At 52.2% G+C, this 25,938-nt stretch overlaps 4 protein-coding genes across 6 annotated transcripts; 2 read left to right on the forward strand and 2 right to left on the reverse strand.

Annotated features, from left to right (window-relative positions):
• Positions 1-18: 18 nt before the first annotated feature.
• On the reverse strand, positions 19-8,336 carry LRRC41 (leucine rich repeat containing 41). 2 transcript variants are annotated; one of them, XM_005521287.3, is made up of 10 exons: positions 8,091-8,336; positions 7,919-8,005; positions 7,523-7,593; positions 5,624-6,755; positions 4,968-5,213; positions 3,938-4,102; positions 3,500-3,598; positions 2,923-3,045; positions 1,964-2,039; positions 19-819 (listed from the first exon to the last, which is right to left on the reverse strand). In XM_005521287.3, exons 1-10 carry the CDS (start codon positions 8,215-8,217, stop codon positions 585-587), a joined length of 2,361 nt encoding a protein of 786 aa, XP_005521344.2. In that variant the 5' UTR covers positions 8,218-8,336; the 3' UTR covers positions 19-584. The 2 variants fall into 2 exon arrangements, with proteins under 2 accessions (XP_005521344.2, XP_087916296.1); XM_088060170.1 differs by lacking the exon at positions 2,923-3,045.
• Positions 8,337-8,446: 110 nt separating this feature from the next.
• Positions 8,447-9,735, forward strand: UQCRH (ubiquinol-cytochrome c reductase hinge protein). The gene is made up of 4 exons (XM_005521122.2): positions 8,447-8,550; positions 8,636-8,656; positions 8,880-9,041; positions 9,476-9,735. Exons 1-4 carry the CDS (start codon positions 8,527-8,529, stop codon positions 9,506-9,508), a joined length of 240 nt encoding a protein of 79 aa, XP_005521179.1. The 5' UTR covers positions 8,447-8,526; the 3' UTR covers positions 9,509-9,735.
• A 1,084-nt stretch (positions 9,736-10,819) lies between these two features.
• Positions 10,820-14,481, forward strand: NSUN4 (NOP2/Sun RNA methyltransferase 4). Its single transcript, XM_014250640.2, has 6 exons — positions 10,820-10,966; positions 11,561-11,982; positions 12,126-12,280; positions 12,417-12,571; positions 13,228-13,352; positions 14,092-14,481. Exons 1-6 carry the CDS (start codon positions 10,847-10,849, stop codon positions 14,363-14,365), a joined length of 1,251 nt encoding a protein of 416 aa, XP_014106115.2. The 5' UTR covers positions 10,820-10,846; the 3' UTR covers positions 14,366-14,481.
• Positions 14,482-15,086: 605 nt separating this feature from the next.
• LOC102113621 (vitamin D3 hydroxylase-associated protein-like) lies at positions 15,087-24,931 on the reverse strand. Of its 2 annotated transcripts, none has more exons than XM_088060493.1 (15): positions 24,602-24,931; positions 23,083-23,196; positions 22,618-22,761; positions 21,290-21,423; positions 20,699-20,905; positions 20,193-20,233; positions 19,854-19,978; positions 18,594-18,719; positions 18,104-18,231; positions 17,842-17,941; positions 17,698-17,741; positions 17,210-17,249; positions 16,670-16,778; positions 16,272-16,417; positions 15,087-15,605 (listed from the first exon to the last, which is right to left on the reverse strand). In XM_088060493.1, exons 1-15 carry the CDS (start codon positions 24,812-24,814, stop codon positions 15,480-15,482), a joined length of 1,797 nt encoding a protein of 598 aa, XP_087916619.1. In that variant the 5' UTR covers positions 24,815-24,931; the 3' UTR covers positions 15,087-15,479. The 2 variants fall into 2 exon arrangements, with proteins under 2 accessions (XP_087916619.1, XP_087916620.1); XM_088060494.1 differs by having other exon boundaries at positions 15,089-15,605; positions 18,104-18,201.
• Between the last annotated feature and the right edge of the window lie 1,007 nt (positions 24,932-25,938).

Here is a 25,938-nt window from a genome sequence, read left to right on the forward strand (position 1 = left end):
GATTGCAAATAAATAGCAAGCTACTTGGTACAGAAAGAATTTTTTGGTATAAATGACAACTTTCCGAATGGAAAAGGTCAAGCCTGGGGGCTTTGTTAGCTTGTTTTCTACTCCCTTTAGTGGAGGGAGGAAGTCTTACTTCACAGACCACAGAATGATGAAGTTCGATGTCAGGTGATACTGGTCCAATACCCCTCCTCAAAAACAAGATCACCTAGACCTGGTTGCCAGGGACCATAGCCTGATGGCTTTTGAGTCTCTCCCACTCTGGAGATGGTAACTGGTGAGACATTAGCTGAAACAACATGAAATTTGTTACAACACACAGTGACATAAACAACTGTTTGTTCAGAAGCTCATTTGGTGTATGTGCCATTTATAATACTCGAAAAGATACCACGGTCAGATCACCTGGACATACAGCTGTTGGCCCACGTGGTCTGGTGTGTCATGGCAGTGTCACACCCCTTCTTCAAATGAACAGCAGAGTGAAAAGAACAACTCTGTACTGCTTGAGCTGGGGAAGAACCCCCCACTTGTGCTGTGAAATCAGAAGCTGATGGGTTTCCTCCTGCTCCTGTCCCTCACATGACACTGATGTAGTCAGCGAAGGCCTGGGAGGAGTCCCACGCGTCGTTCACTACACTGCACACGGCTTTGAGACGCCGCAGCGCTTCTTGTGCTGTTTCTGCATCCTGGTCCAGCCAATTTTGGAACAGGCGAAGCTGTGTGAATGGAAGCTGTCCCCCTCTCTGCTGGATGTGGCCTTCCAGCTTTTTTGTGAACTCCAGCAGCCCATCAGGTTTGATGCAATTTGAGCTTTCCAGGGACAGAAGAAAAACAAACCATTAAGAGTCTAGGCTATAATCTGAGTGGTTTAAATTACTGTTCCTTCTAGTAACTGCCAGTGTAGGTACCTGAAGATGTTTCAAGGCCAGCTGCACCTTTTTTCAGCAGTACAAAATACAAGTGTTTCTCATGAAAAACAAAACTGAGTATGAAGGGCTGGAAACCTTTTTAAACCAAGATGGTAACAGCTGCCAAGTTAAACTCATTATCCAGACCTCTTACTACTGACTTGAGTAGACCTAGCTGTGCCTTAAAATGTTGCAGCTGTCAACTCTGGATCAAGGGGCCTGGCTCAACCTACAGGTCCCAGTGCAAGACTCAGCAGTAAACCATCATTTATCTCTTCCTGCTGAGAAAATCTGAAGGGCATGTGTCAGATCCTGGTATTTCTAGGAGATTTAAAGGTCAATTCCCAGGCAGAGATGTGTAAACAAATATCAAGTTGCATGCTGGATTTAAATCTTGTCAAAGGCACAGTAGCAGTCAGGCTTCAATTCTGCTGAAGGAGTGTGGCCATGGTTAAATAAATTGTCAAGCCCGTGTACTCTTGAGCACCCTGAGCCATAAGGATGTAAAGAAGGGGGGGGGCAGAATCAAGCAAAGCAGTTGTTAATATTGCAGAAATGCCACCCCTGTGCTTCATGAAGGCTACTGCCTATCTGTAAGGCTATTCAGGATCAAGAAGAGAGCAGCAGTTCTGACTGAAGACTTATGCTGAGGAAAGGAATGCAGAGGCATTCTCAGGATGTGCCAGGAACAGTGACAGCATTCCCTTGATATGAAGGGGCAGTGACAACAGAGCTGTTCACTGATGCCTGAGAGTAAAAGTATGTAGGGCTGCTAGTCCTAACCTACAACTCAGGGAGTGCCTGCATGAGGCTCCCAGGGGAGCAGCAAAGCTGCTTAAAAGATGGAACTTGACTCCTAAAGGTGAAATGTCTCAGAGATCCTGGGGGTCCCTGAGGGTATATGTGCCCACTGCAGCATTCTCTGAGCTTTTCTTGGGCACACATTCTCTCAAGGAACAAAGCTATACTCGGGTGCTCCTGCTGTCAGAGCCCAGTTCAGCTCACTCCCTCCCAAAACAAGGAATTCAGAGCTTAGAGCAGGATACCTGACATCCAGCTGGCAGAGAGAAGAGGAGGAATCTTCAGAGAAAATGTCTGCAAGAGCAACCAGCCTGTGATTCCCTGAAAGGGAGAAATGCACTATTAGATGCAAATTGGAAATGGTCTTAAAATTTACATTGTCATAGGGCTGGGACAACAGTGCAAAAACGGAGTCTATAAGCAGGTGAATGCAACACAAAGTGCCCACCTCTGCACCCTCAGTGTGTCCCCCTCAGTGACACCAAGTGAGTTCATCCCCTGAGCACAGTGTTCAAGGCAAGGAAAACATTTGCTGACAGGGTAGTTTGTTTCCCTAGGAAAATCATGGTTTTGTTTGAGAAGTCGAGATGCAGCTTTGTTTTAGAAATTACACATATTCATGTTATCCCAAGCTTTCCTGTTTTACTTTGTTAAAAGACCAGACAATATTCTGGATTTATCTGCAATTAATTTTGTGTCAAATTTCTCAAACATTTCTACTTGGCCTGTGGTTCAAAAAGCCTATCACTTCTGTAAATTCAGTTCCACTTTGACACAAATTCTTCCTTTACTTATTCTCATCCCTCCAGTGGCTGCCAACAGTGTAAAGACAAACTGACCAAACTTGGGCAAAATCTGTGCCTCTGATTCAGAGGCAGTGCATCTGATGCTGGATCTGTTCCTTTTAAAGTCTGAAGCAGATCAGTGTTCAGTCAAAACTGGAGATCTGCTGGAACCTGCATTTGCTGTCAGAGAAAAGCAACCGTAATTCCTGCACACTACCTTGGTATACTGCTGAATGCAAGTGAAATTCTACCTTTAAAAATTAATCCAGTGCTCCTTATTTTGTGAACTAAATCCCACTCTGTTCCTGCATATGGGAAGTTCAGCACTGTGGTCAGCAGCTCTCAATGGTCCTGACTCCAGCCCCACAGCTCCCTCCAGAGAGCTGCTCTGAGGCCCCACAGCCACACAGACTACGCACCAAGGCGGTTCCCAGGCAGTTTGAGGCTCTTCAGCGATGAATTTATTTTCACTGTATTGATTATTTCTGACAAAAACTCAGCAGTGGAGCTTTCAAACAGCCGGCAGAAGGAAAATGTGATTTCTATGAAGAAATGGATTTACAGTACACATCAGTGCTCCCTGTGCTTCATTATTACATTTTGCAGACAGCTCCAGCCCCTAATCCACATGCAAGAACAAAGCTCCCCCAGCAGTGGCTTGTGTGTAACAGCACAAGAAGAGAGCAGAACTCACACCCAGGCAAATGGCTCTGCCAGCTCACCCAGTTAAAGGCTGATGTGCTCTGCAGATTAAAAATCTTTGTTTTATAGCTGAGATTGGAGACACTTCCCTACAGGATTTGCCAGCTGCTCCTCTGCTCCATTGGCACAGAGAACCAGGCATGTTCCCACTCTAACACCTGTAGATCTGCTCCAAATGTCTGTGACACTGGCTAAATATTACACATCCAAAGGTTCCCCTCTTAAATGCCAGCCAGCCAAAAGCAGCCACCCGCAGCACCTTTCCCAGCAACAGCACCCAGGTGCTGGCTGTACCCTGTAGGCCAGGATCCTGAAGCAGAAGCAGAACTTCTTTGTGGTGCTCAGCCAGGTTTACATCATGAAAGCTCAGTTTCTTCAAATTTGGAGTACACTCTAAAAAGTAAAACAAGTTCTCAGGTAAAGCACTGCATATCCTTGGGATAAAGAGATCCTGACCTAGCTACCAAGAAACTGACTTTGACTTTGACCAAGAGACTGTGGGTAATTTGTGCTGGATTGTGGATGATTAAAAGGAACCATTGTGCTGTGCAGGATCATCCATGGCATGTGGGATGGCTGACACGCATTTCCTTTTCTTGGGAGACTTCAGTGATGTCTAAGCTGAAGAGATGGACCCACCTATGCTAGCTTCACGCTAGAGGATGGAAGACCACAGCATGGAGGCTACACTGTGTGTACCCCAGTGATGCTGCCTACGGGTTAGCAGAGTACCTTTGAGCACTTGCAAAAGGAGCCCGAGCTCCTGGGGGCAGGGCAGTGTGACACTGTCAAGGGACAGTTGCTGGAGGGACTTTGACGCCTTGAGCACCGGCAGCAGGAACGCAGTGTGCAGAGGTTCCCTGGGGAATCGGATCTCCAGCACCTCCAGGGAGCTTTCTAAGGGAAGAAAAACAAGGAAAGAGTTTGCTCTGGAGTGCCTGTCTTTGGTGTAGCTACAGCAAGCAGGAAGCCTGTATGGCCAACAGCACCATCCTTTAGGTTGGTAGAAACTTCCTATGCATCATGCCCTGCCCTAAGGAGCGCTGGCAGCTCAGACCTGGGGTAATCTCAATCACAGCTCACTCTACGATTTCTGCCAGACCACAGGACCACCAATTTCTACTGTGCTCACCAATGCTTGAGAAAAGGTCACCCTTTAATGCACAACCCACTCAGTGTCTTCCCAGAGCACAGGTCTTTCCTGAACCCACTCCACACTCACTCAGGCTTTGCTCACTGCTTTTCTGGCAATTCAGGGGCTAATAGGGGTGATAACAGACCTGTGAGCTGAGCACACACTGATGTAGCTCCCAGGCTGTAATCCAAAGACTTGGGCAGTGCTTTGCCATCTCCTGTGGTACTGTGATGATCAAAGGATGCTTTCCCTCTGCTTAAGGGTGTGACTAAGGCTTACATTCTCACAGTCAATGGGACAGACAAACTGGAAGCTCCCACTCAATTTACAGATCTGGTGGGATAGGCTCCCCATGGACAGTCACAGGTAGCAGGTTATGACTAGCCCTGTACAAAGCTGATGTTGCAGCAGGCTGGGATACGGCAATAAGATGTTTTCTCCAAGATTCCAGCTCCCCAGCGCACCTCAGATTGGAAGGGACAAACTGCAACAACTAAATCAGAAAGGTAAGGCTGTAATTGCCTAGTAACAAACCACCATAATAGTGTTGAGTGAAGCCTGTACCAAGCCTTTACAGCTCTACCTGCTTGCCAAGTCCTGGCCATCACTCAAAATGATGATTCCTACCTGGGATTTCTTCCTCGCTGCAGCTTGGATTCACCTCTGGCCTGCTGCCCTCCAGCTGGTTTTTGAGGTCGAAGCTGACAGAGAGTGTGTGGAGCTGGGGAAGGGCGCTCAGGATGCAGCGAACGAGCTCCAGGCAAGGCATGTGGGAGAACATGTCGCTCACACGGAGCGTGCGGAAGCGGCACTCTGGGTGACGGGACAGGGCCCGGAGCCCGGAGAGGATGCAGGAGATGTTGGCATTCAGGCCTGGAACAGCATTTATACAGAAAAGTGTCAGCTGTGTGTGTAGGCACCGACATGCCGAGCTGGAGCTGCAGCAATGGATGGCAGCCAAAGTCAAAGGCTAAACTCACAGACTGCTTTATCCACACATCCTTAAGCTACGCTCTGTGCATGGGAGATGGAGATCTGGCTCTTCCCTCTGCCCTCTCTGAAGGATGTTTAAGCACAAAGCCTGGGGCTGTTCTGGGACAGAGGGATCCCATTCTCTCCCTCAAGTCCCCACGCTCATTAAACATCTCACCCAACACCCTTCTCCAGATGGGGCACCAATATTCCTACAATGCCCCTTCCAGTGAAAACCCAGGCTAAACGCAAGCAGGAAGCCAGACCATTAGAGCAGGGCTAGAAGGAAGTGCCCTGTTAAGAGCACTGACCATTGTAGGACAGAACCAGGTTTTCTAATGACACCCAGGTGCTCAGCAGGTTACTCAGAGTCCGACATGTCTCCGCAGTCAGAGGAATGGAGAACAATTCCAGCGTGGAGACACTTCGGAAGCGGTGAGCAGCTTTCAGAGGAAGGATTCCAGCATGTCCTCCTCTTTTCTTACAGCCAGCGTGGCCAGTGCATGGACATCCTGGGGAGAAACTAGTCCAGTTCTCAGTATTCTCTGCCTCAGGGGTCCTGGTTTTATCCAGTAACCCTGAATTATCCTCTCTAGCAACAGTAAAAACAAAATCATACAGATCTTCTGGGTCAGCATAGTGTCCCCTGCTCCGTCTGAGGCAGCGACGTTTCCTCCCCAGTGCAGGCTTCAGCCGTCTGCGTGTCTTTCGAGGAATGGGGTGACAGGACAGCTGTTCTGAGCTGGAACTAGGGGAAGAACCCCCCTGAACGCTGGTGTGTCCACAGGGCACCTCGCTGCTTGTCTCCTCACATGCTGGGTTTCGCAGGGGAGGACTTCGGGGGCCAGAGAGGACAGAGTCCATGCGAGCATCAACCTCTTTTGGGGATGTCTTCTGGTTCTTACCACTGCTCCCCTCCTGCTCAGCATTACAGCCCCTCTCTGCTCCCTCCTGTGCTGACTCGTGGCTCTGGGCTTTGTCCTCCTCTCTGCAAAGGCCACATGGGCTGCCATGACAGGTGAGGGCATTTCCCGAGCGCCAAAACCCAGCGCTCATGGTCAGGATGAGAACAAGAAGAACCGTGTCGGGAACAGGCCAGGAATACATGGACACCTGGCTGACAGAGCCGTGGTGGATCAACCGGTGAAGGAGCAAAACCAGCGAGCGCCTGATGGACTGGTCACAGGAGAGGAGGTGCTGGAACTTCAGGATCCGCAGGGAGCCAGCCAGGTTTTCGAGCACTTTGTGGTTGTGCTCGGCAGTGAGTTCCACAGCCCCCTGGAGCATGTTGCACAGGGTGAGCTGGGAAACGTGTGGGGAGCTATGGAGCAGAGGTGAAAAGTGACGGTCATTGAGGCGCCAGTCAGAGGAAACGTCCAAGACACCATGGAGGACGTTGGAGAAGAATGTTTCAAGGAACTTCTTCCTCCAGCATGTTATGCTCTGCAATTGAACAACAGGACGTACGAACAAAAAGTCAGCATCTATTTTTCTTGTTCTTTTTAAGTTAAATTATTGCTGTCTGCTAACCTGGTGTCCAAAAAACCCCTCCTGCTTGCTCCACTGAGACCACTTCTCTAGTTCTCAGCATCCTTCCTCAGTGTATTCCTTGAAAACCTGAGTTAATCCCATTGCTCTCTTCATCCTCCTTCTGGCCTAATTTAAACACTCAGTGGTTTGAAGCTGGGACATTTTTTTTTGCCTATTAAAAACCATGTCACCAGCAATTTTCTTCCAAAGCATCTGTTTACTGGCTGTCATTAAGCTGTCAATGACTCATACAATGATGAAGCAATGAAGCTGCTTCAGTTTTTCTACATAAAACCATTCTCCAAACTCACTGTGTTCTCTACTTTTCTCATGCTTTCTAAGACATCAACATATTTTTTTTTACCAGTGTAGCTGTAAATGTGATATAAGATACTGGTTTTACCCTCTGTTTCAGTGAAAATCTGTAGGCAAAGACTTGCTCTTTTGACAAACTCACTGCTGGGAGATGAAGGGTGTGGCTGTGCACTATGCTTCCCTTATAAATCCCATTTCCTAAAATGTTTATGTTACCAGGGTCATGCCTTGGTCTGGAGCTCTACTAACGCTTATGAATAGGTGCCAGGAATTGATTTGAGGTAGCCAGAAAGAAAACCTCAGGGAACACGGCAGAAACAGGGCACCTGTGTCGAGCCCCTTCTCTGACCAGAGCATTTCCTCACCTCCGAGTTGGGCGGCCTGGTTTTCATCACATCGTCCCACAGCTTGCGCCAGATGGGCTGTGTCGAGAGGCCTGGGGGGAAGAATCATCAACAGGGCGCTTTCACCCCTCTCCCTGTCCCAGTGTCCTGCTCCGGAGCTTGATGGGATGCCGGAGGCAGAGCCCGAGCCTGCCCGGGTGTGGGATACAGGGCGGTGTCCCTGGGACCCCTCTGTGTCGGGGCTCCCATTTCCAGCCGGGGCGGGCGGCTCTCTCCAGCGGAGGGTCCCTGCGCTGGGGGCTCCTCCCGCCGGGTTTGGGGGCATCCCTCCAGCCTCGCACCCCGTCAGATTGAGGGGCCCGTCCCTCCCGCCCGGGGGTGTCCCCGCCGGTTCGTCGCCGTCCCCGCCGGTGTCACCTGCTCTCCGCGCGGCGTCCTCGGCCCGCTCGAGATGAAAGACGGTGAGGAGCGGCAGGAGCCCCCGCAGGAGGTGCCCGGGCAGCGCTGCGGAGAGCCAGAGGGAGAGTGCGGCAGGATGCGGGCAGGCCCAGGACCCGCGCCCCGCTGCCCCGCGCCGCCCGCGCCTTACCCCAGACGTCCCGCTCCAGAGAGGCCATGCTGCGGCTCACGGCGGCCGCGCTCAGCGCGAACAGGCTGCGGGGCCGCCCGGCCGCCATCACCGCCCCGGCCACGAACCGCCCGCGCCGCGCCGCCATATTGGGGGGTGGCACGAGCGGGCGGCCATGTTGGGGAGGTCTTGTCGAGCAGCGGGGCGGACAGACCGGCGGTAGCAGCCCGGCCGAGCCGGCTCCGAGGCCGAGGCACACGGGAAGAAGGGAGAGAAAAGGCGAGAGCGCAGCAATGGCCGTCTTGGAGCGGCCACACGCGCGGCCGCTGCCATGTTTGGAAGGGCCGAGCCGCGGGCGGAAGCACCGCCCCGCGTAGGGAGCGCTTCCGCTTCCGGGCCGGGCAGCGGCGCTTCCGGCGGGTGACCCTGGCGAGTCCTTCTGTGCGGCGGGAGCGCGATGGGGCAGCGCGGCGAGCCCGAGGTGAGCGCGGGGCGCCGCCGGGCCCGCACGGCATCCCCGGACGGGCAGGCGCCCCGTAACGCTGTGCTCTCTTTTCTTTCCGCAGGAGGAAGAGGAAGAGCTCGTGGTAAGACGGGGAGCCGCGGCGGGGACTCGTAGCCGTCAGAGGCCGTCAGCGCCGACGAACAGGCTCGGGGGGCTCGGGCGGGGCCGCGCTGTGCCGGTGGTCCAGAGCTCCGTGGGGAGGCCGGGCTGCGGGGTGGATGCGGGCTCCCTCCTAAAGCGCTGGGGCTCGGGGGGACGCGGCGTGCCGGGGTGTCCCCGTGCCGAGCCCAGCCCCGTGTCCGCAGGACCCCCTGACCACGCTGCGGGAGCACTGCGAGCAGACGGAGAAATGCGCGAAGGCGCGGGAGCGGCTGGAGCTGTGTGACGCGCGGGTGTCCTCCCGCTCCGATACAGAGGAGCAGTGCACAGAGGAGCTCTTCGACTTCCTGCACGCCAGGGACCACTGTGTAAGTGCTGCGGCGCTGAGCAGAGCTGCCTTCAGCCACGCTGCTGACACTGCTGCCAGGTTGACTGTGAGCTGTGGTGGCTGTGCAGTCCTGTTTTCTTCTTTAATGTTCGGTTCCTCCTTGTTAGAACAGCTCTAGCTGGGATTCGGTACGTATTAAACAACTAAATAACTTAAACCCAGTGTTTGTACTCTGCAAATGGGAACTTGACTATTTCTGTCTTGTATTTGCCATTCTAAAGTTAAACCTTTTGAACCTGAGCTAAAGCTTTGTAAGGCATCTCAGTAGCTTTCTTCAATGACTTACTGCAGAATGAAAGCCAGGGCTGTGGAGCGGTGTGCATTTGTGGCCCAAAAACCCAAGAGGCATGTGGTGACACCTTGCTGATTTCCATCCCTAAACCATGAGTTACTGAGGGCTCTGTTTCTTTGCAGGTTGCTCACAAGCTTTTCAGTAAGCTGAAGTGAAGGGGGGCATAGTTATCCATCTGCTTCCACAGCCAGTGCCAGCGGTTCCTGGATCACAGTTCTGCTTCCTGCAGTCCATCCTCCATGCTGAGCATGAATGAAACGGCTTCTTGGCAGCCTGTCACTGCCTCTGTGCTCCTGGAAGATGTGCAGCTGTGCAAAAAAAATAACAAAACGTGTTGATGTTCTGTAATTTTCCATATTAAACATTGAGAGTTCCTGTGGAAGTGCCCTGTGTTCATTTCCTAGTTCTCCTGCTTCTGACTTTTACTGGGCTAAGATGAAATCAGCGAGTGTCAGAGTCCACTTAGGGGCGGGAGAGTTTTCCTCACTTGTGGGGATGTTGTTTTAGTACTGCCATGATGGACAGCTTCTGCAGCCCAATCCCATGGGGAAGAACCTGTCTGTTGGAGCACAGAGATTATTCCTAAGCCCTACAAGAACAGAGTTCACGCTAAATATTGTTCAGTGACAGCACAAATCAGTGTTCTAGGTTAGACTGAAGGGATTGACCCTTTTCTAGGAGAGAAAAGTTCCTCCCCACCCTCAGGACAAAGCTGATGCCTGTTCCTCACTGTCTCCCGCTTCTGCCAGCGGCTGAAAGAGCCTCCTGGCAGCAGCCGGCTCTGCCTTTTTGCCCAGGAAACCAGCCACGTGGCTCTGGAGGTGCACGGGGGTGGTTCACCTGCTCTAGGCAGGGTCACCTGGGGGGAGCTAAAGCCTTTCTGTGTGAGCTACCAACCCAATCTGCTCACCCTGAGACTGTCCTGTCTGTGCTCTGCCTGCTCCTTTAGTGAGAGAGAATGTTCAGTAGGAGGAAAACCAGGGTATCTCACGGGGCAGAAAATTTCTCGGCTATTCAAAGTGGAATGAAAGCCAGCACCTTATAAATTTGGCTGTTCTTTATCCAGGCAGTGGTTCATGGTCCTTTTGCTGGCGGATTTCAGACTTTTATTAGGTTAAGCGTACCATGTAAGTTCCAGTATGTTCTGGTGTGGTTCGTTTTTGTCTTTTCTTCCTGTGGCACAGAGGAGGGTCTAGCTGTGCCTGTGCATTTCTGCTGCAAAGCGCGTTTGCTGCCGGATCCTTCTCAGCAGCTGACGCCCAGACCCACCTCAATAATTACCGGACGTTTAGGTTGGAAGGGACCTTAAAGATGATGTAGGTCGGCCCCCGCCAGGGGCACGGCCGGGGTTCCCCGGCCGCTCCCGGTCATTCCCAGCCGCTCCCGGTCATTCCCAGCCGCTCCCGGGCTGCTCCCGGTCATTCCCAGCCGCTCCCGGGTTGCTCCTGGCCCTTCCCAGCCGCTCCCGGGCCCGCCCCGGAAGGCGAGCGGCGATGGCGGCGCTGGGCGGGCGCGGGCGGGCGGCGGCGGCGCTGCTGCGGCGGGGGCCGGGGACGGCACCGGGAGCGATCCTGGGAGCGGGGCCCCGCCGGCACCGGCACAAGGAGAAGTGGGTGAGCTGGGCCGGGCGGGACCAGAGCACCCCATTGCGCTGCTTGCACCCCGCTTTTGTCCCCACTAACCTTTTGCACCCCCCTGCAAACCCCATTCTCATCGCCCCCTTCCAGCTCTCGCTGCACCCCGTGCCGCCGCTCTGCCTGCAGCCGTGCCCAGCGCCGGCCCCCAAGCACGATCGGCCATTCACAGAATCCTGGAATCGCTGAACGTGCTGAGTTGGAAGGGATGCATCAGGATGCAGCTCCCGGCCCTGCACGGGACACTCCCAGCAATCCTGCCCTGTGCCTGAGAGCATTGTCCCAATGCTTCTTGAACTCAGGCTTGGTGCTGTGACCACTTCCCTGGAGAGCCTCATTCCGTGCCCGTCCACCCCGTGGGTGAAAAGCCCAACATAATCCAACATAAGCTCCCCTGTCACAACTCCACGCCATTCCCCCGTGTCCTGTCACACGCTCTGGAAAGGCTTCATGGAGCTGTGGCAGCACAGACCCCAGTGCTGGATTCTCCCAGGAAAACACGAAGGCTGGGTGGGGGGGCTGGGTATGGGGGTATCGAGGTATTTTAACACTTCTACTCTTTTTCCCCGCAAGGCTGCCACGGCCCCGCGAATCCCGTCCACGCGGCTGGCGCTGCACCACTTCGACACGAGCTACAGCCTGCACCTGGGCGCCCTGTGGCCCTCGGTCCGTGCTGGCCTGCTCTGCGAGCAGAAGTACGGGGCCCTCCTCAACAACTTTGCTGCTGCTGACCATGTTCCCCAAGAGCTGGAGCTGCTCAATGCCACCGATTTTGTTTCTGAGGCCTCCCAAAAGGCGCAGCAATGGCAGCGGGGCGCAGCCGTGGGGGAAGCGGCCAGAGGGTGCCAGGAGGGCTCTGGTGAGGGCAGGACTGGGATGCAGGCAGAAATGATGACACAAGCAGAGATGTCCCCGCCACTTTGCGCCTCCATCAGCTCCAAAATCAAGTGTTACACCTTCCCCAGGGGTGACATCACGCGCTTTCGCCCTGCACGGTGAGACATCCCTGACAGACCACCCTGGTCATTGCCAGCCTCAGGGGCTGCTTCCATGTGTCCCTATCCTCACTTCCAGCCGCTCTTTTATTTTCTTTTCCACTCCAACATTTGCTTTTGTTGTGCAAACTGATGATTTCCAGGCTGGATTCTCTGGGGCTCCTCGACTATTACCTCATGGATGCAGCATCTCTCCTGCCTGTCCTGGCGCTCAACGTGCAGCCGGATGACTTTGTCCTTGACCTCTGTGCGGCTCCGGGTGGGAAGACTCTGGCTCTGCTGCAGACTGGGTTTTGTGGTGAGTGGGGATGGGTGTTCCCATGTGTAAATCAGGGCTGGAGGAGTCTACTGCACACGTTCATGTCTGACCATTAATAATTTCTGTGTGTTTTTGCAAAAGTGACGTTCTCAGTGTGCCTGTTCTGTCCTGTCAGGGCATCTGGCAGCCAATGATGTCTCTGTTTCCCGGACAAAGAGGCTGCACCAGATTCTCCACAGCTATGTCCCCAGAGAAGTCAGGGATACTGTGAGTGTCACATCCTATGACGGAAGGGACTGGGATCAGGTGAAAGGTGGCACTTTCCATAAGGTATGCATTTGGGAGCCACTGAAGATAAACCTATCAAGTTTACTTCCCTCCTCTTTTTAAGGAAGACAGCAGCTTATCCTTCCACTGTGTAGTTTTCTGTAATCATAAGTGCAGAGAAAGAGGGAGGACCAAGCCACATAAGGAGTAATATTTCCTCCCTCTATTCCTTCCTGCAGGATCTGGTGCATATGTGCATCTAGAATTGTACCTTTATTTGCCTGTGTAATACCCCTTAGAAATCCTGTTCTTGTCCATCCCTGGAAGGGGTTAAATATAAAGATGAGATAATCTTGGGTTCTCAGCCGTGTCCCACCGCAGGGGCTGGGTTTGGTGTTCAGGGGCTGGGTTGGGTACTCCGGGAGGCGTCGCTGCAGCAGCAATGCCCGTGTGTGCTGCAGGAGCTCTGCCAGGGACACACACAGAGCAGGGACATTAAATGAGGACATGAGTTAGTGCAGGATGTTTTCTACCATTTTTGCATGTTCCCAAAACGCCAAAGCAGCCAGATGATCACAGTTCAGTGTGGTGCACACCTGTGTTCGGGCACTGAGAGCTGTTGGCAGGGGTCAAGGAGGTGGGCATGGGGTTGGCTGCAGGAGGGGACTTGCTGAGCTTGACCTGTGCATGGGGCTGAGGTGGGAGCTCTGCTGCTGCAGGTGCTGGTGGATGTGCCCTGCACGACAGACAGACACTCTGCCATGGAGGAGGACAACAACATCTTCCACAAGAGGCGAACCAAAGAGCGTCAGATGCTGCCCATGCTGCAGCTGCAGCTGCTGATGTGAGTCAGCTCGGTTTTGTTGTGTTCCCTGGGTGCTGGGAGCAGCTCTCCAAGCACTGAAACCTTACTCTGTCCCCAGCTGGGAATACGGGAACCATGTGTAGTTTTCTGGCAGTAACTGGAACACAAATCACAGTAAGCGTAAGGAATTGCAAATGCTCTTGGTCAGATCACTTGTCCTTCTGTCCCAGCAGTAGCTGTAGGATACAGGGAGAAGTGTCTGAGGAATGGGATGGGTACATTTGTTTTGGGTGGTGATCTCCTGGGTCCTGGCAGTCAGCCCTGGAGGATTCCTGAGTGCCCAGCTATCCCAGAACACGGGAGGACTTGTGGTGCTGGGAAGTGCCACAGCTTGTCACTGTGTGCTGTGGCAATAAGGAGGCAGATTAAAGAGTCCCATGGCAGCACTTGAACTCCAAGAATCTCTTCCCCTGTACGTATGTCCTGTTCCTTTGGATGTGTCTGCAGGATTACACCTTCCAGCTGCTCTCCAGTAGCATCTCCCACATTAAATTCTTTATAACTTATCAATATAAGTATCTGACTCTTTTCCCTGGCCCAAAACCCTCCTCATGTTGCAGTGACACAGAGTGCCGAGCCTGTGGAGTTCAGTGGGGTTTGTCTGTCACTTCCTCCGAGTTCCCTGTTGGTTTCCCAGCTTGGGTGGGTGGGAATGCCCGTGTCCCTCCCTCAGAGTCCTGCTCATCCCGTGACACGTGTGTGTTCTCCTTGCCTGCAGGGCTGGGATCCTGGCGGCGAAGCCGGGAGGAGAGGTGGTGTATTCCACGTGCTCCCTGTCCCCGCTGCAGAACGAGTGTGTGGTTGAGAGGGCACTGGACATTGCAGAAGCCCAGTTCAACATCAGTATCCATGTTGAGGACCTGAGCCACTTCCAGACGCTCTTCCAGGACACATTTTCCTTCTTCTCAAACTGCCGGCTCGGGGAGCTTGTCCTGCCTCACCTCACAGCCAACTTTGGGCCGATGTATTTCTGCAAATTACGTCGGATGTAGAAGGGGCAGCAGACTCTGTCTGCTGTCAGGAAGCAGCCCAATATTTAAGGGAAAGCAGAACTGCTTTGTATTTATTTTTCTTTCTGAAATGTCCCAAAGGAAGCCTGCTTTTTTACTGCAGACGTAAGGAATAAATGAGAAAGACCTGCTGTGTTGTTTCCTGAATATTTATCTGTTTGAGACTGAGGTGTTTAATCTCAGAAAGAGAGAGAGGTCTTATCAGAGGGAGCGATTTATCCATCTGTGTGGGACAGGATAAATGGCCCTGCTCTCTTCCTTCTGTCTGACTGCTTTGATCCCACATGAGCAGGTTTGGGCTAACAAACACCATCTGGGGATCTCAGCCTTTCTGTCCCAGATCTCACCATCTGCATAAATGAGTTGCATCTGTCTCTGCTTATCTCCTGCCTTCAGAGAGAGCAGCCTGAGGTACTGAAACCAGAGGTTCCTAAGAGCTCCCCTCCTGTGGGGCTGGAAATGTGCTTGAGATGCTGGAGATCTGCTGCTGTGGAGAGGCCAGTGACTGTTGCCATCCCTCACAGCTAGGAAGGCTGTGGATAAGTGTGAATGTTCCCATGCTAAATGGCATTTAATGTCCAGTGGGAAGGTGTTTGTATGATTTTGAGTAGTAACTTTGTTTATAGAATCATCACCATCACTGAAGGATTACTGGAATTTATGATAAGAATTGTGTAACTTACATTTTTATTTTTATGAGCAAAACACAGTGGTGGGAAGGGATGGACATGGCTGTATTCCTCATGGGGCCACCCATAGTTACATCCACATGAAGTTACTCCATTGCCAGCAGGAAAATACTATTAAACTTCTGTAATCCTTTCCTCTCAGCACCACCCTGCTTCTGCAGGAGGCAGCACTGATGGGAAAGGGGGTGGAGGGGTGAACCCACAGCCATGGCCATCCTTGCTGGAAGTGCAGCTCCTAGATCTACCACTGTGTGAACCTATCTTGAGCCAGTCCTGCAGGGCAGCATCCCGCACAGGATCTGTGTTTATTGGCAAGGAGAGGGGTCAGGAGGTGGCGTTTCCTTCCCCCTCCCCTCCACAGTGTAGTCTGCACTGCTGGTGTCCCTTCTCCTTGGGGACCATGGTGACTATGCCACTCTTTTGTCACGGCTGAGGGTCTCCACCTCCTTCATGAAGCGCAGGCACAGCTCCTCCTGCCAGGGCAAGGCCACGCACTGCACGGCCACGGGCAGCCCCACGCCTCCTGCCACAGCCTGCAGCGGGGGCACAAGCAGGGAGGGTTCACCAGGGGGCCCAGACCTCCAGTGGATTTTGGGAACTTGGTTTAGGCCTGTGGCTCATCCCGCAGGGTGGGGAGGTTGGAGTTTGAGCCCTGTTAACGGGCTGGGCAGAGGGAAGGCTCTTGCTCTTCTGTGGTAGAAATGGTTGCCAAACCTTGGGTGACATGTTTGACACGCCTTCCCCCACACACACCCCAGCCAGCTCTGCTTTGAGCTGTCTTGTAGGCAGATCCCTTTTCCTTCAGCATCCTCATTCCTGATCCATGCTCCACTGACAGCCTGGGCCTGGTTGAAGGCAACATGGAGCAGGAGGAAAATGCGGTGCGGTGCTGTGGGCTGTGGCTGTTGCAATGACTGAAGCTCCCAGAAGCTTTTCTGCATGGCTCCTTGCTGACTTCAACCCACCCAGTCTGCCCTAGGTCCTTTAGTCCCCCCAAAGCTTAGTGACTTACCTTTGGGGCTTGGGAGAAAAGGGATGGGTGTGTTCAAGGTGGATTTGGGGATTAGCAAGGGGTGTATAAAGAAGTTAATTTTTCTTGCACTGAGCCCATACTGCTGGAGATATTTAGGAGCCCTTTATACCATTGAAAGTGTTACCTGAACTCCCATCAGCAGTCTCTGCTCCACCACTTCCCTTACCTGTTTCAGTGTCCGGTCCCAGGGGTCATCACAGCATCCTTTGTAAAGCTTTAGCTCTTCCTCATCAGCCTCTGTCACGGTGCTGACGGGAACAACCCCGGCGGGGAAGTTCAAGACGTTGTACAGCATCGTGGAGGAGATGGCACCTGAGAGAAGGAGAGGATGCAGGCAGTCACAGCCTCCTGTCTTCAGAGTTACACATTTCATATTCCCTGAAGCCCTTGAGAGCTGTGGATGTCTCCACCTGCTCAGAGAGCTCTGTGTGGTTACTTTTCCTTCCTAATTCCCATAAAATGCTTGGGTGGGCAGTAAAGCTCCATGGTAGTGGATGTTTCCCTCCACTCTCAGCTGCTGTGGTTGGTTCTTTGCCCTCCTGGGGAGGCCCCAAACTCACTTACTGAGGAGTTTCCTGGGGTATCCTGTGGTGAAGGCAGGCCCCAGGACAGGGCACAGCACAACGTCCAGCTGGAGTTCCTTCCACTGGGTGATGAACTGGGAGCGGTACACCTGGGGGAGGAGAGGGGCTTGTCGTGGAGCCATGTCCATGCCTGGAGCCTCTCAGCCTCCCCAGGCACACCTGAGGTGGCAGCAGCAGGCAGGGACGAGGCAGAGGAGTGTGTGTTGGCCCCCTCAGCATGTGGCCAGACCGTGGCCAGGAATTTGAGAGGTCCCGGTTTAGCCATCCCCACTCCCAGGACAGCCTTCACTGTGCCTGGGCATGAGCACTGCAGGCAACCAATGAAGTCCTGTCTGGGCCCGTCAAAAGCCCACACACCCCTTTCCTGTCCTTCTTTGTGCTTTTCCCCCCATCCTGTCTCCTCCCCAGCACTCCCTCCCCTGCACAATCCTTTTCCAAACCGATGACTCTCTGACCTGGCACTTGCCACAAAGCCTCAACTTGTAGTATGATGCCAGAGAGGAAAATCCTTGAAACACACCTGTATTTGATGGTGGTGATTCCACATCTCCCTCACTGACCTGCAAGTGGAAATCATAGTGACATCTTTAAGCTTTAAGAGGAGGAGGAGGAATTGCTTAAGTAGTCCTCTGGGTTGATAAGCCCTGGTGATTTTAGCAATTGGTTAAAACAATACAGCTTTCACAATCTTCCTAAAGTTTCCTTTGGCACCTGGTCAAGCAATTAAAGCAAATGTCTGGAGGTGCTGGAGAAAAAGGTTTCCCTGATGGGCCTGGATTTAATACTCATCTCCTCCACAGGCTTCCTGTAATGACTTTACCCATTGAAGTGCCTCATTCCTGTCAGGCTATCGCTAGGGGCAGTGAAACTGTGTCCAGGAATGAAGGACAGCCCCTGCAGAGAGCAGATCACAGCTTGTTGTGAATCCAATCTCCCCCAGCCATGGACACCTAGAGGAGAAGGTATCACCCAATTCCATGGACATCCCTGGGGACAATGCCATCTTACCTCATTCCAGCCAAGGCACCCAGGTAGTCAGCCAGGCGGGGAAACTGGAAAGGCACAAGGTTCCTTAGGGACATGACATGGGGCTGCAGTAACTTGTGTCACCCTGGGAAGCCCCTGTTCCTGTCCTGAGGGACAGGGACTCACCAGAGGTTTAAGAAGCAGAGCCAGCAGCTTCTTCACCAGCCTCGGGATCTTGCAGGAATTCACCTGTGGTTTCAAGCCTGGATCTACAATATCTCCTGTGCTGAGAGATGACAAGAGGATGGGGTCATGCTGTTTGCTCTTTCTCAGAGACCTGAGTGTTGCCTTTTTGGGGTGGGAGAGCTGGGCTCGTTGTGGCTGTGCTGTGCTCACGGTGTGGGGACGGAGATGTTGGCAGCACTGCTGCTGGAGGGCTCCTACTTACAACACATCCAGCCAGGCACGGCCTCCATCAGCAAAAAACGTCTTCATAAACAGTTCAGTCATGACATAGGGGACCCGAGGAGGAGAGAAGGGCACCAGCTGCACCAGAACACAAGATTGTGTGGCAGCCTGGGGATGTGAATAATTTCCAAGACCCGAATGTGGATATTCCTCAAAGGCAGAGAAGCACCTCCCTGGGCTCCATGTGCAAAGAGAAGCCCTTGGCTTCCAAAGAGGTTCAACTGTTTTCCATCTAGGCATCTCCCCATGAGCTTATTCCTGCTGATTGCCCATGAGATGCACTGCTCCCTTAGGCAGAGGGGTCTCTGCCTGTGTTTGGAGCTGGAATAACATAATCCCATACTTCAGCCAGGTCGTTTTCCCCACAGATGTGCCTGGGAGCTGTGTCTGGTTTCTGAAGGGTGATTTCCTCAGCGAGGAGCGAGGCTGGGGACACCCTGGGGATAAGAGCAGGGGGTGGTGGTGCTCACCTGGTGCCCAGCTGCCTGCAGAGCTCGCCTGGTTTCCTTCACTGCCCTCCTCATGCAGGGGGGCAGCGGGAAGTAGCCGTCAGTGTCGTAGTACCCGACCCGCAGGGGAGTGGAGCTGGAGTACACCTGGAGCAAAGAGACACCAGTTTAGTGTTCCTATTCCTTATGGGATTGCTGTGAAAACCCTTTAGACATACACCATTGGCCAGGTGTGGGACTAAGGCTGGATCCAGCCCCACACACACTACATCAAGAAAGCAAGGGGGGGGTCCTCTCTGAACCTTGTGACCCTGGGGGAGGGTCTCCCCTTCACCTTGTATTTCCCTATTAAACTCTTAGATATGGACTTAGATATGAAGAGCCAGTCTGGATTTGACTCAGCTGCACCTAGGCTCTGTCAGGAGTTTAGAAAGCAAGGGAGTCCTTTCTGAACCTTGTGACTCAATGGGAGGGTCTTCCCAGCCCTTTGCACCTTGTCCTTTGCATCCCCAGTCTCCATGCAAATCATTCCAAAGTGACACTAAGCTGGCTCTCCTTGCTCCATCTGCATCATAAGTAACAGAATGAACCCTGTCATTGAACTTTGTCACCCTTTTGCAAATTTATATTAAAACCTGCTTTTCACAAAGCCTTTGACAGTGATTCTTTGGGTGACCTGAATCACTCATTCACGGCACCCACCCTGCTGGGGGTAGGTCTGCTCCCATGCTGACACCCACTGCAGAAGGGGGCAAGAGTTCCAAATGCTAAGGAGTGACTAATATTCTGGTTTGCTGTTTATAGTTACCCTTTCCAAATGTCTACCCCTGCCTTTTTCTCCAGGCCCTCCTTCAGGAGGAGCACAGCCACTCTAGACAAGTGGATTCAGCCACTGCTAAAAAGTGTGGATGTGGAAAAACCTCCTGAAGCTGGTCTGCTGCAGAGAGAAAGGGAACACCCTCAGCTAAGAGATTTGCTGGAGCAGTTTCTGATCCTGTCTCATCTTCCCCTAAAGATCTCCAGCTATTTGCTCCCAGTGTTGCCTTCTTCCCCACTCTTTCCTGGATCCTCTCACTTCAATAAGCTGCATTGCAGCTGAGAAGACGCACAGAATAACTTTTGATTTCCCTATTTTTAATTTTTTTTTTAAATGACAATTATGAATTGTGCCCTCAAAGAGAGTTATTTTGCTGAAAACCAGTGCTGTAAAGACAACTAGACCCTTCAGGAGAGTGTGTGGTACCCTGGAAGGAACCAGGGCTTGCTGAGTGAGGGTCTTACCTGCTCATTGAAGGGGATGGGGGGCACGGTGGGGTCCAGCTGGAACATCTCCTGGCACAGCAGCGCCTTCATGCACAGGGCCAGGCTGTCCACGTCCCTCGCCATGGGCCCCATAGCACAAGGGACTGGATGGGACGAGAGCAAACACCCACATTGAGCAGATGGATGTGCCAAACACCGCCCACCCCTCTGCACAGCCACACTGGGGCGAGCAGGCAACGAGGGACGTTTCAGATGGACTCCAGACAGGCCTTTGTTGGCTCAGGTTTTCTTCTGGCCTACAGGAGAACATCAGGCTCTTCACAGGATATAGGGAAAAGGAACTTAAAATTCACCTACCTGCCAGGATGCCATTGACAGGGCCAGTCACTCCAGACAGGCTATGGGAAAAGAAGAAGCATATTGTCATTTCAGTAATGGGGAAATATTCACAATATGTTTGAAAAGCATAGTGGGGTCTCCAGCTCAGATACAGAAACAGAAGGAAATTATTTCAAAAATTTGAATTGAGTAGTGTTAAACAGGAAATTTTGGCCAAAATAAAGCAAACAAACAAACCTAAACCCCAACAAATCTTGGTTTTGGTTTAACCAAAACTGTTCCATTTTGGCATTATTTAACCACTTTAACTCACTTTTACTTTTAACTCCAGGCTAGATTTACAATGGAAATATGCCCATTTCCCCCAAAATCGCACCATGCCATGTCCTGGGAGAGGTTTTGAGCAAAGCAAACCATCCTTTAAGAGCCACTCTCCCTCCTCCCTCCAAGTACTCTCCCAGCACCTTTCTCCTTGGGCCAAGCTTGGCCATGAGCAGGGTTGGAAGGGCAGACCCAGCACCCACCTGAGCCTCTCAGCCGTGGGTTTGAGGCCGCAGAGCCCGCAGAAGCTGGAGGGCAGGCGGATGCTGCCGCCGCTGTCCGAGCCGATGCCCAGGATGGAGCCTCCCCCCGCGATCAGAGCTCCCTCCCCTCCCGAGGAACCCCCAGGGCACTTCTGGGGGTTGAAGGGATTCAAGGTTTGGCCAAAGATGGGGTTGCTGCATTCATAGCTGTGGAGAAGAAAGCCAGGAAAGAGGCTGTGAGGAACAGCCAAATGCCTTGGGTTTGTTTGCTTTCTCTTGCAGAAAGCCTGTGTGGCATAACCAGCCCCATCCTTTCATCCTGTAAGTCCCTCAGGACACAGCTCATTCCCACGAGCCTCTGCTCTCCCTCCCATGCACAAGTGCACTCGATTTCTCATAACTCATGGTAGGTCTTTTCCCCTCTTTATCTTATCTGACAGCTCTTTCAGCTGAGATTGTTGCCAGATAATGGAAGAGGGACTCTCCAGGCCATGTCTCAGGAGCCAGGGAGGAGCCTGTCCAGGGACCTACAGGCTGGGATTTTCCCTCAGAAGTACAACCAGAGGGAAGAGCTTTGATGATGTATGTCACCTGAGAAGGGATTGTGGCACATTGGTCATTGCAAATGGGATGGCCCCTTGTTTCTTCAGGACCTTGACCAGGACACTGTCCTCCTCCATCAGAGTGCCCAGGCACTGCACAAGCCCACAGGTTGCCAAGTGTCCCTGCAGAGAGAAGAAGTGACAAGGGACACAGTCAGTGCCGTTCCCTTGCTCTTTTGGAAGGATCATCTGGCATTCCTTCAGGGCTTGTGCGTTTGGCACCAGCCCATTCCCTTGTGAGCCCTTGCTCGAAGGACTCCCTTGCTGTCCATCCTTGGCAGAGGGCTGCAGAGAACTCACTCAAGGGTTAAAGCTTCTCCTGAAGCTCTCTTTGCTCTTTTCATTGCTCCTTTTCTCCCCTGACCCCAAAGCAGCTCCATACTCCATAGGTGCACTAGCTCAGGATCAAACCCAGCATCCTGTTGTCCAAGTGAATCCACCAGTGGGTGTTCAGGGAAGGAATAATCCCAGGTAAACAAAATGTGTGAGCCTTTTCCACTTAGCCTTGGTGTTTGGGGCTTGCTTTGGCCTTAAAGCCCTCAACTTTAGTGCAGCCTGTACTGTGTCACACATCAGAGGAGAAATCATCTGTGTCTACAGCTGTTCACCCCTGGTTGTTCTCTGCTGATGGAGGTTTGTGCTGCTTGTGGCTGGGGTAGAGTTCTTTTCTTTGCAGAAGCTACTACAGGGCTTTGGATTTTGTGCTGTAAACTGTGTTGATAACACAGGGAAGCTATTGTTATCACTGAGCAGGCCTTGCACAGAGCTTCTCATGCCCCCTCACCAGTGAGCAGGTTGGGGGTGCACAGTTGGGAGGGGACGGTCAGGACAGCTGACCCCAAGTGACCAGAGGGACATTCCACATCATGCTCATGAGTCATGATCAGCATATAAAGCTGGGGGAAGAGGAAGGAAGGGGAGATGTTTGGGGTGATGGTGTTTGTCTTTCCCAGTTACCATCACACATGATGGAGCCCTGCTCTCCTGGGATGGCTGAACACCTGCCTGCCCATGGGATGTGGTGAATGAGATACTTGTTTTGCTTTGCTTGTGTACAGTTTACCTAATACACCGTCCTTATCTCAATCCACAAGTCTCATCACTTTTACCCTTTCCATTCTCTCTCCCACATCCCACTGGGTGTGGAGTGAGTGAGTGAGTGAGTGAGTGCCCACTGGGTTGCAGCTGCCTCAGACACAGTCAGGTTTCCTGTGGTGGGAGGGAGGGATTGGGCCCCTTCCCTATTCTCCATGTCCCACCACTTCACCACCCAGCCCAGCCCACGATGGGACACTCCACAAACACAAAGGGAAGAACCTTGTGGCCGATGTGATCCTTGATGCTGATGGGGATTCCATAGAGCAGCCCTTTCTCCTTGTGCTGTTGTATTTCCTGGAGCTGCTCCTCACACTCTGGGATAAAGTGTCGCACGCAGTTTGTCTGCTGGGTCACTTCCAGGGCCTTGGTTGGACGTGTGGAGGGACAGAAAGTGTTAGAATAGAACAGCATCATTACACAGCTGCATTCAGCAGCTACCTTGAACTACAAAATATGACACAAATAACCCCCTCCCCAGAGCTTCCCAGCTCGAGCCATCTCAAAGGGCTGTCCACTGATGGATCTGACCCAGGAGACAGAACATGTTTTTCTCTTAATATCTGCTATATTAAAGGCTGGTCATAATCCAGCTCCAACGAGCCCTTTCAGCCACCAGCACACACACCATGGCATGGAGAATGTAAAAGATTTGCTTTGTCCATCTCAGTGTGGATGGACACTCACCTTCTCTATGTAGGTGTAGAGGACAGTCCTGGGGGACAGAGACCCTTCCTGGAGTCTTCCAGTGAGTTCCAGCAGGGGCAGGGACAGAATGGCATCCCTCTGGACACTGGGGACCTGCAGAGGGAAGGTGAGGGCAGCAGCTCCAGTTACCCTTTGGCTCGGGGGATAAGGCTGTTAAGTTTTGCTTAACAAGTTAAGCTTGTTAAGTTTTGTCAACATTATCAACATTCCAGAGTGTGCTGGAAAAGCAGATTCTGCATGTGGGGGTTCAGACCTTGAGCTGCCAAGTGTTTTTTCCTGAGTTTGGATATCAAAACCAGGATTCAAACACAGGAACCTAGGTGTAGAAGGGCTTTGTCCATCCACTGCAGCAGAGGACATGGTAATGCCTTTCTTACCCACTGACCAAGACATAACCTCAGCTGAACAAACACTGCCCAGGGCAGAAGGTACCAAAGTCCTTGCACACCAGTCTCAGGCTGCCCTTTCATCCCTCAGAACAGATAGAGGCAGTGCATGTACAGGCTGAGAACAAGCATTTAACAGCTCAAGCCCATCAAACTGCAAGGAAGTCAGCAGGGACTCAGAGGTGGTCTACTCAGGTAAAGAAGACTGGCAGGTCTCAGTGCCACCAGGTTTTTAGAGGTTTTATACCACATATTTACATTTATATAGATCTATATTTAAGAAAAAAGGTTGTAGATATATGTATCAGTTGTTACACCAGGTTTTTAGAGGTTTTATATCACATATTTACATTCATATAGATCTATATTTAAGAAAAAAGGTTGTAGATATATGTCTCACTTGTAGCTGGTATGCTTTATCTCCAGGTGTGGTACCTGTACAAACATGAGCTGGTTTACCCAGTATGATTTCAGAAATGAATGGAGCAGAAAGGAAAGGTGGTTAGACATGAGGTTGCAGTAGGAATTCAGGGCTATGCTGGTTGGATGCCTGGCTCATTTACCCCCATGTCATGTCCTGGTTGCTCCCAGGGGACACTGAAAACCCTTTATTAGGGTAAATTTAGAGCAGGCACCTTCTAGCCTGATGGGATGTCCCACTGACTGAGAATGCTGCTTTTGGAGACACCCCTTGAGTTGTCCAGATGCCAAGTTTTAGAGACCAAGGCATAGGGGTGTGAACAGATGTGCAAACTTAGAGTTAAGTAGAGGAAAAAGCTTTCTTGCTTCTACCCATTTTTGGCAAGAGGCGTTTCCAGATCGTGAAAGAATTGGGGTTTGGATCAGTGAAGACCCAGTGCATCATCACCTGCATTGCTCAAAAACCTCTTCTCAGTGAGTAATTCACATTCCCCAAGCTGCAGACTCCCACCACATCTCATCCAGCCTGAGGAGGGCAGTGATCTCCCTTTCTCCCCAGGCAGCCTTTCCCCTTGTTGAGGGCTGCTGGCACATCTCCTCCTTATGAACACTACAGGGCCATGAGCTGGAAGGAGAAGCTGAAAGACAGCATCAGCAGACACCCCAGTGGGACTCCCAGGAGGATGGGTTACCTGCTCCCTGAACTGCTGGACAGCCTTTGCCATTTTCTTTATACCCTCATCCCGGGTCCTCCGAGCCTCTTCCATTTTCTTCTGGATCATCTTTTTGCCCAGCCATTTCCAGACCACCAGGGCTGCCACGGAACCGCCGAGCAAGGTGAGGGCAGCAGAAGTGTCCACCTTCCTCTCTGGCAGGAGCTGTGTCAGCTGCTGCTGGATCATCATGAGTATTTCTGGTCTCTGAGGGTGCAGTGAGAAAGAAAAGCAAGGCAGGTGCAGGAGACCTCCCCTGGCTCCCCAGGCCCATCCGTGCCCCCAGCACCACTATCCTGGGGCAGCAAATAGTTCAGATAGTTCAGTCCAAAGCTGAGCCCTGCAAAGCTGCTGTAGGTGGAGCATGCAGTGAAAATGATTAACCACGAAATGGAGAGAGTTAAGTTTGGTCAATGAACCTTGTGTTCATTGGGGTATTGGGTTTATAGGGGCTTTTTGGACTGTGGGAAGTTCTCCGCTGGGGAGGACTGTAGGATCAACTGAACAAATGAAGCAAGGAAATTGCTGCTCTCCTATTTCCTGTGTAGCCTGAGAGGACAATGGGAGAAGAGGAAAACCAGCTTGAAATAACAAAGCTCCCCTGCACAGGGCTGGGGAGTGGTATGCTGAGGGAATGCATAGCTGTACCCTGGGCTCACCAAGTCCTTTCTGCTGCTGCCGTGGTGGCCAGAGGATGTTTTGGCACTGCCGTGGTGTCCTCATGCACCAGAAAGAGAGGCTGTTCCACCCTGTGACAAAGCACGTTGGTATTGCCTTAGGAGTGGAAAATCCCACAGGCTTGCAGGCCAGAAGAGAGCTATTTCCACCAGACACTGGAGTGGCTGGTGTCTGACATCTTTCCAGCACAGATGCCTCTCACTGCAAGCACCAAGAGCCACACACTGAGCCGAAGGCAACAGCTCAGCCACCATCAGCTATGGTCTGTCTGCAATCTCCTCCGGTGCTTTTGGATGGTGAATCCTCCCTATGGGTCCCCTCCTTGGGAAAAGAGTCTGGGCAGCTATGGATTGTGCCTTACAAAACTTTGCAAGCTTCCAGCAGAGTGTGGAACTGGATATGGAATGGAGGCCGAAGAGCCCTCTCCCTTCAGGGCTAAGTGGTCCTCTAGTGCTCAGTTTCCCATTGTCACGTCCATTCTTAGCAGTTGTAAGAGTTTACTGCTGTTTTCTGTCACAATTTTTGTCAGCTGGGAATGTTCTTATCTTAGTTCTTAACTACAGAAATTTATGGGCTCTGAACAAATCTGGCTTTGGTGTCCTCAAGGAAACATTCTGGAGCTGGCAGCAGTGTGGTAA

Source organism: Pseudopodoces humilis, chromosome 10 (assembly GCF_049639895.1).
Source record: "Pseudopodoces humilis isolate 2021_Gansu_Grassland_sample_001 chromosome 10, ASM4963989v1, whole genome shotgun sequence".
Lineage (NCBI taxonomy): Eukaryota > Metazoa > Chordata > Aves > Passeriformes > Paridae > Pseudopodoces > Pseudopodoces humilis.

Bases quoted from the DNA above. Each gene is read 5' to 3' on its own strand.
- LRRC41 (XM_005521287.3), bottom strand. From the start codon at position 8,217: ATGGCGGCGCGGCGCGGGCGGTTCGTGGCCGGGGCGGTGATGGCGGCC. The intron at 3,599-3,937 runs GTACTCTGCTAA...TTTACTTTTTAG, and splicing joins CCTTTTGCAAGTGCTCAAAG to AGTGTACTCCAAATTTGAAG. The intron at 3,046-3,499 runs GTACAGCCAGCA...ATTTCTTCATAG, and splicing joins TCAGGATCCTGGCCTACAGG to AAATCACATTTTCCTTCTGC.
- UQCRH (XM_005521122.2), top strand. From the start codon at position 8,527: ATGGGGCAGCGCGGCGAGCCCGAG. The intron at 8,551-8,635 runs GTGAGCGCGGGG...TTCTTTCCGCAG, and splicing joins GGCAGCGCGGCGAGCCCGAG to GAGGAAGAGGAAGAGCTCGT. The intron at 9,042-9,475 runs GTAAGTGCTGCG...GTTTCTTTGCAG, and splicing joins TGCACGCCAGGGACCACTGT to GTTGCTCACAAGCTTTTCAG.
- LOC102113621 (XM_088060493.1), bottom strand. From the start codon at position 24,814: ATGATGATCCAGCAGCAGCTGACACAGCTCCTGCCAGAGAGGAAGGTG. The intron at 18,720-19,853 runs GTAAGACCCTCA...TCTTTGCTCCAG, and splicing joins CCATCCCCTTCAATGAGCAG to GTGTACTCCAGCTCCACTCC. The intron at 17,742-17,841 runs GTGAGTCCCTGT...GTGCCTTTCCAG, and splicing joins CTCTGCTTCTTAAACCTCTG to TTTCCCCGCCTGGCTGACTA.
- NSUN4 (XM_014250640.2), top strand. From the start codon at position 10,847: ATGGCGGCGCTGGGCGGGCGCGGGCGGGCGGCGGCGGCGCTGCTGCGG. The intron at 12,281-12,416 runs GTGAGTGGGGAT...CTGTCCTGTCAG, and splicing joins GCTGCAGACTGGGTTTTGTG to GGCATCTGGCAGCCAATGAT. The intron at 13,353-14,091 runs GTGAGTCAGCTC...CCTTGCCTGCAG, and splicing joins CTGCAGCTGCAGCTGCTGAT to GGCTGGGATCCTGGCGGCGA.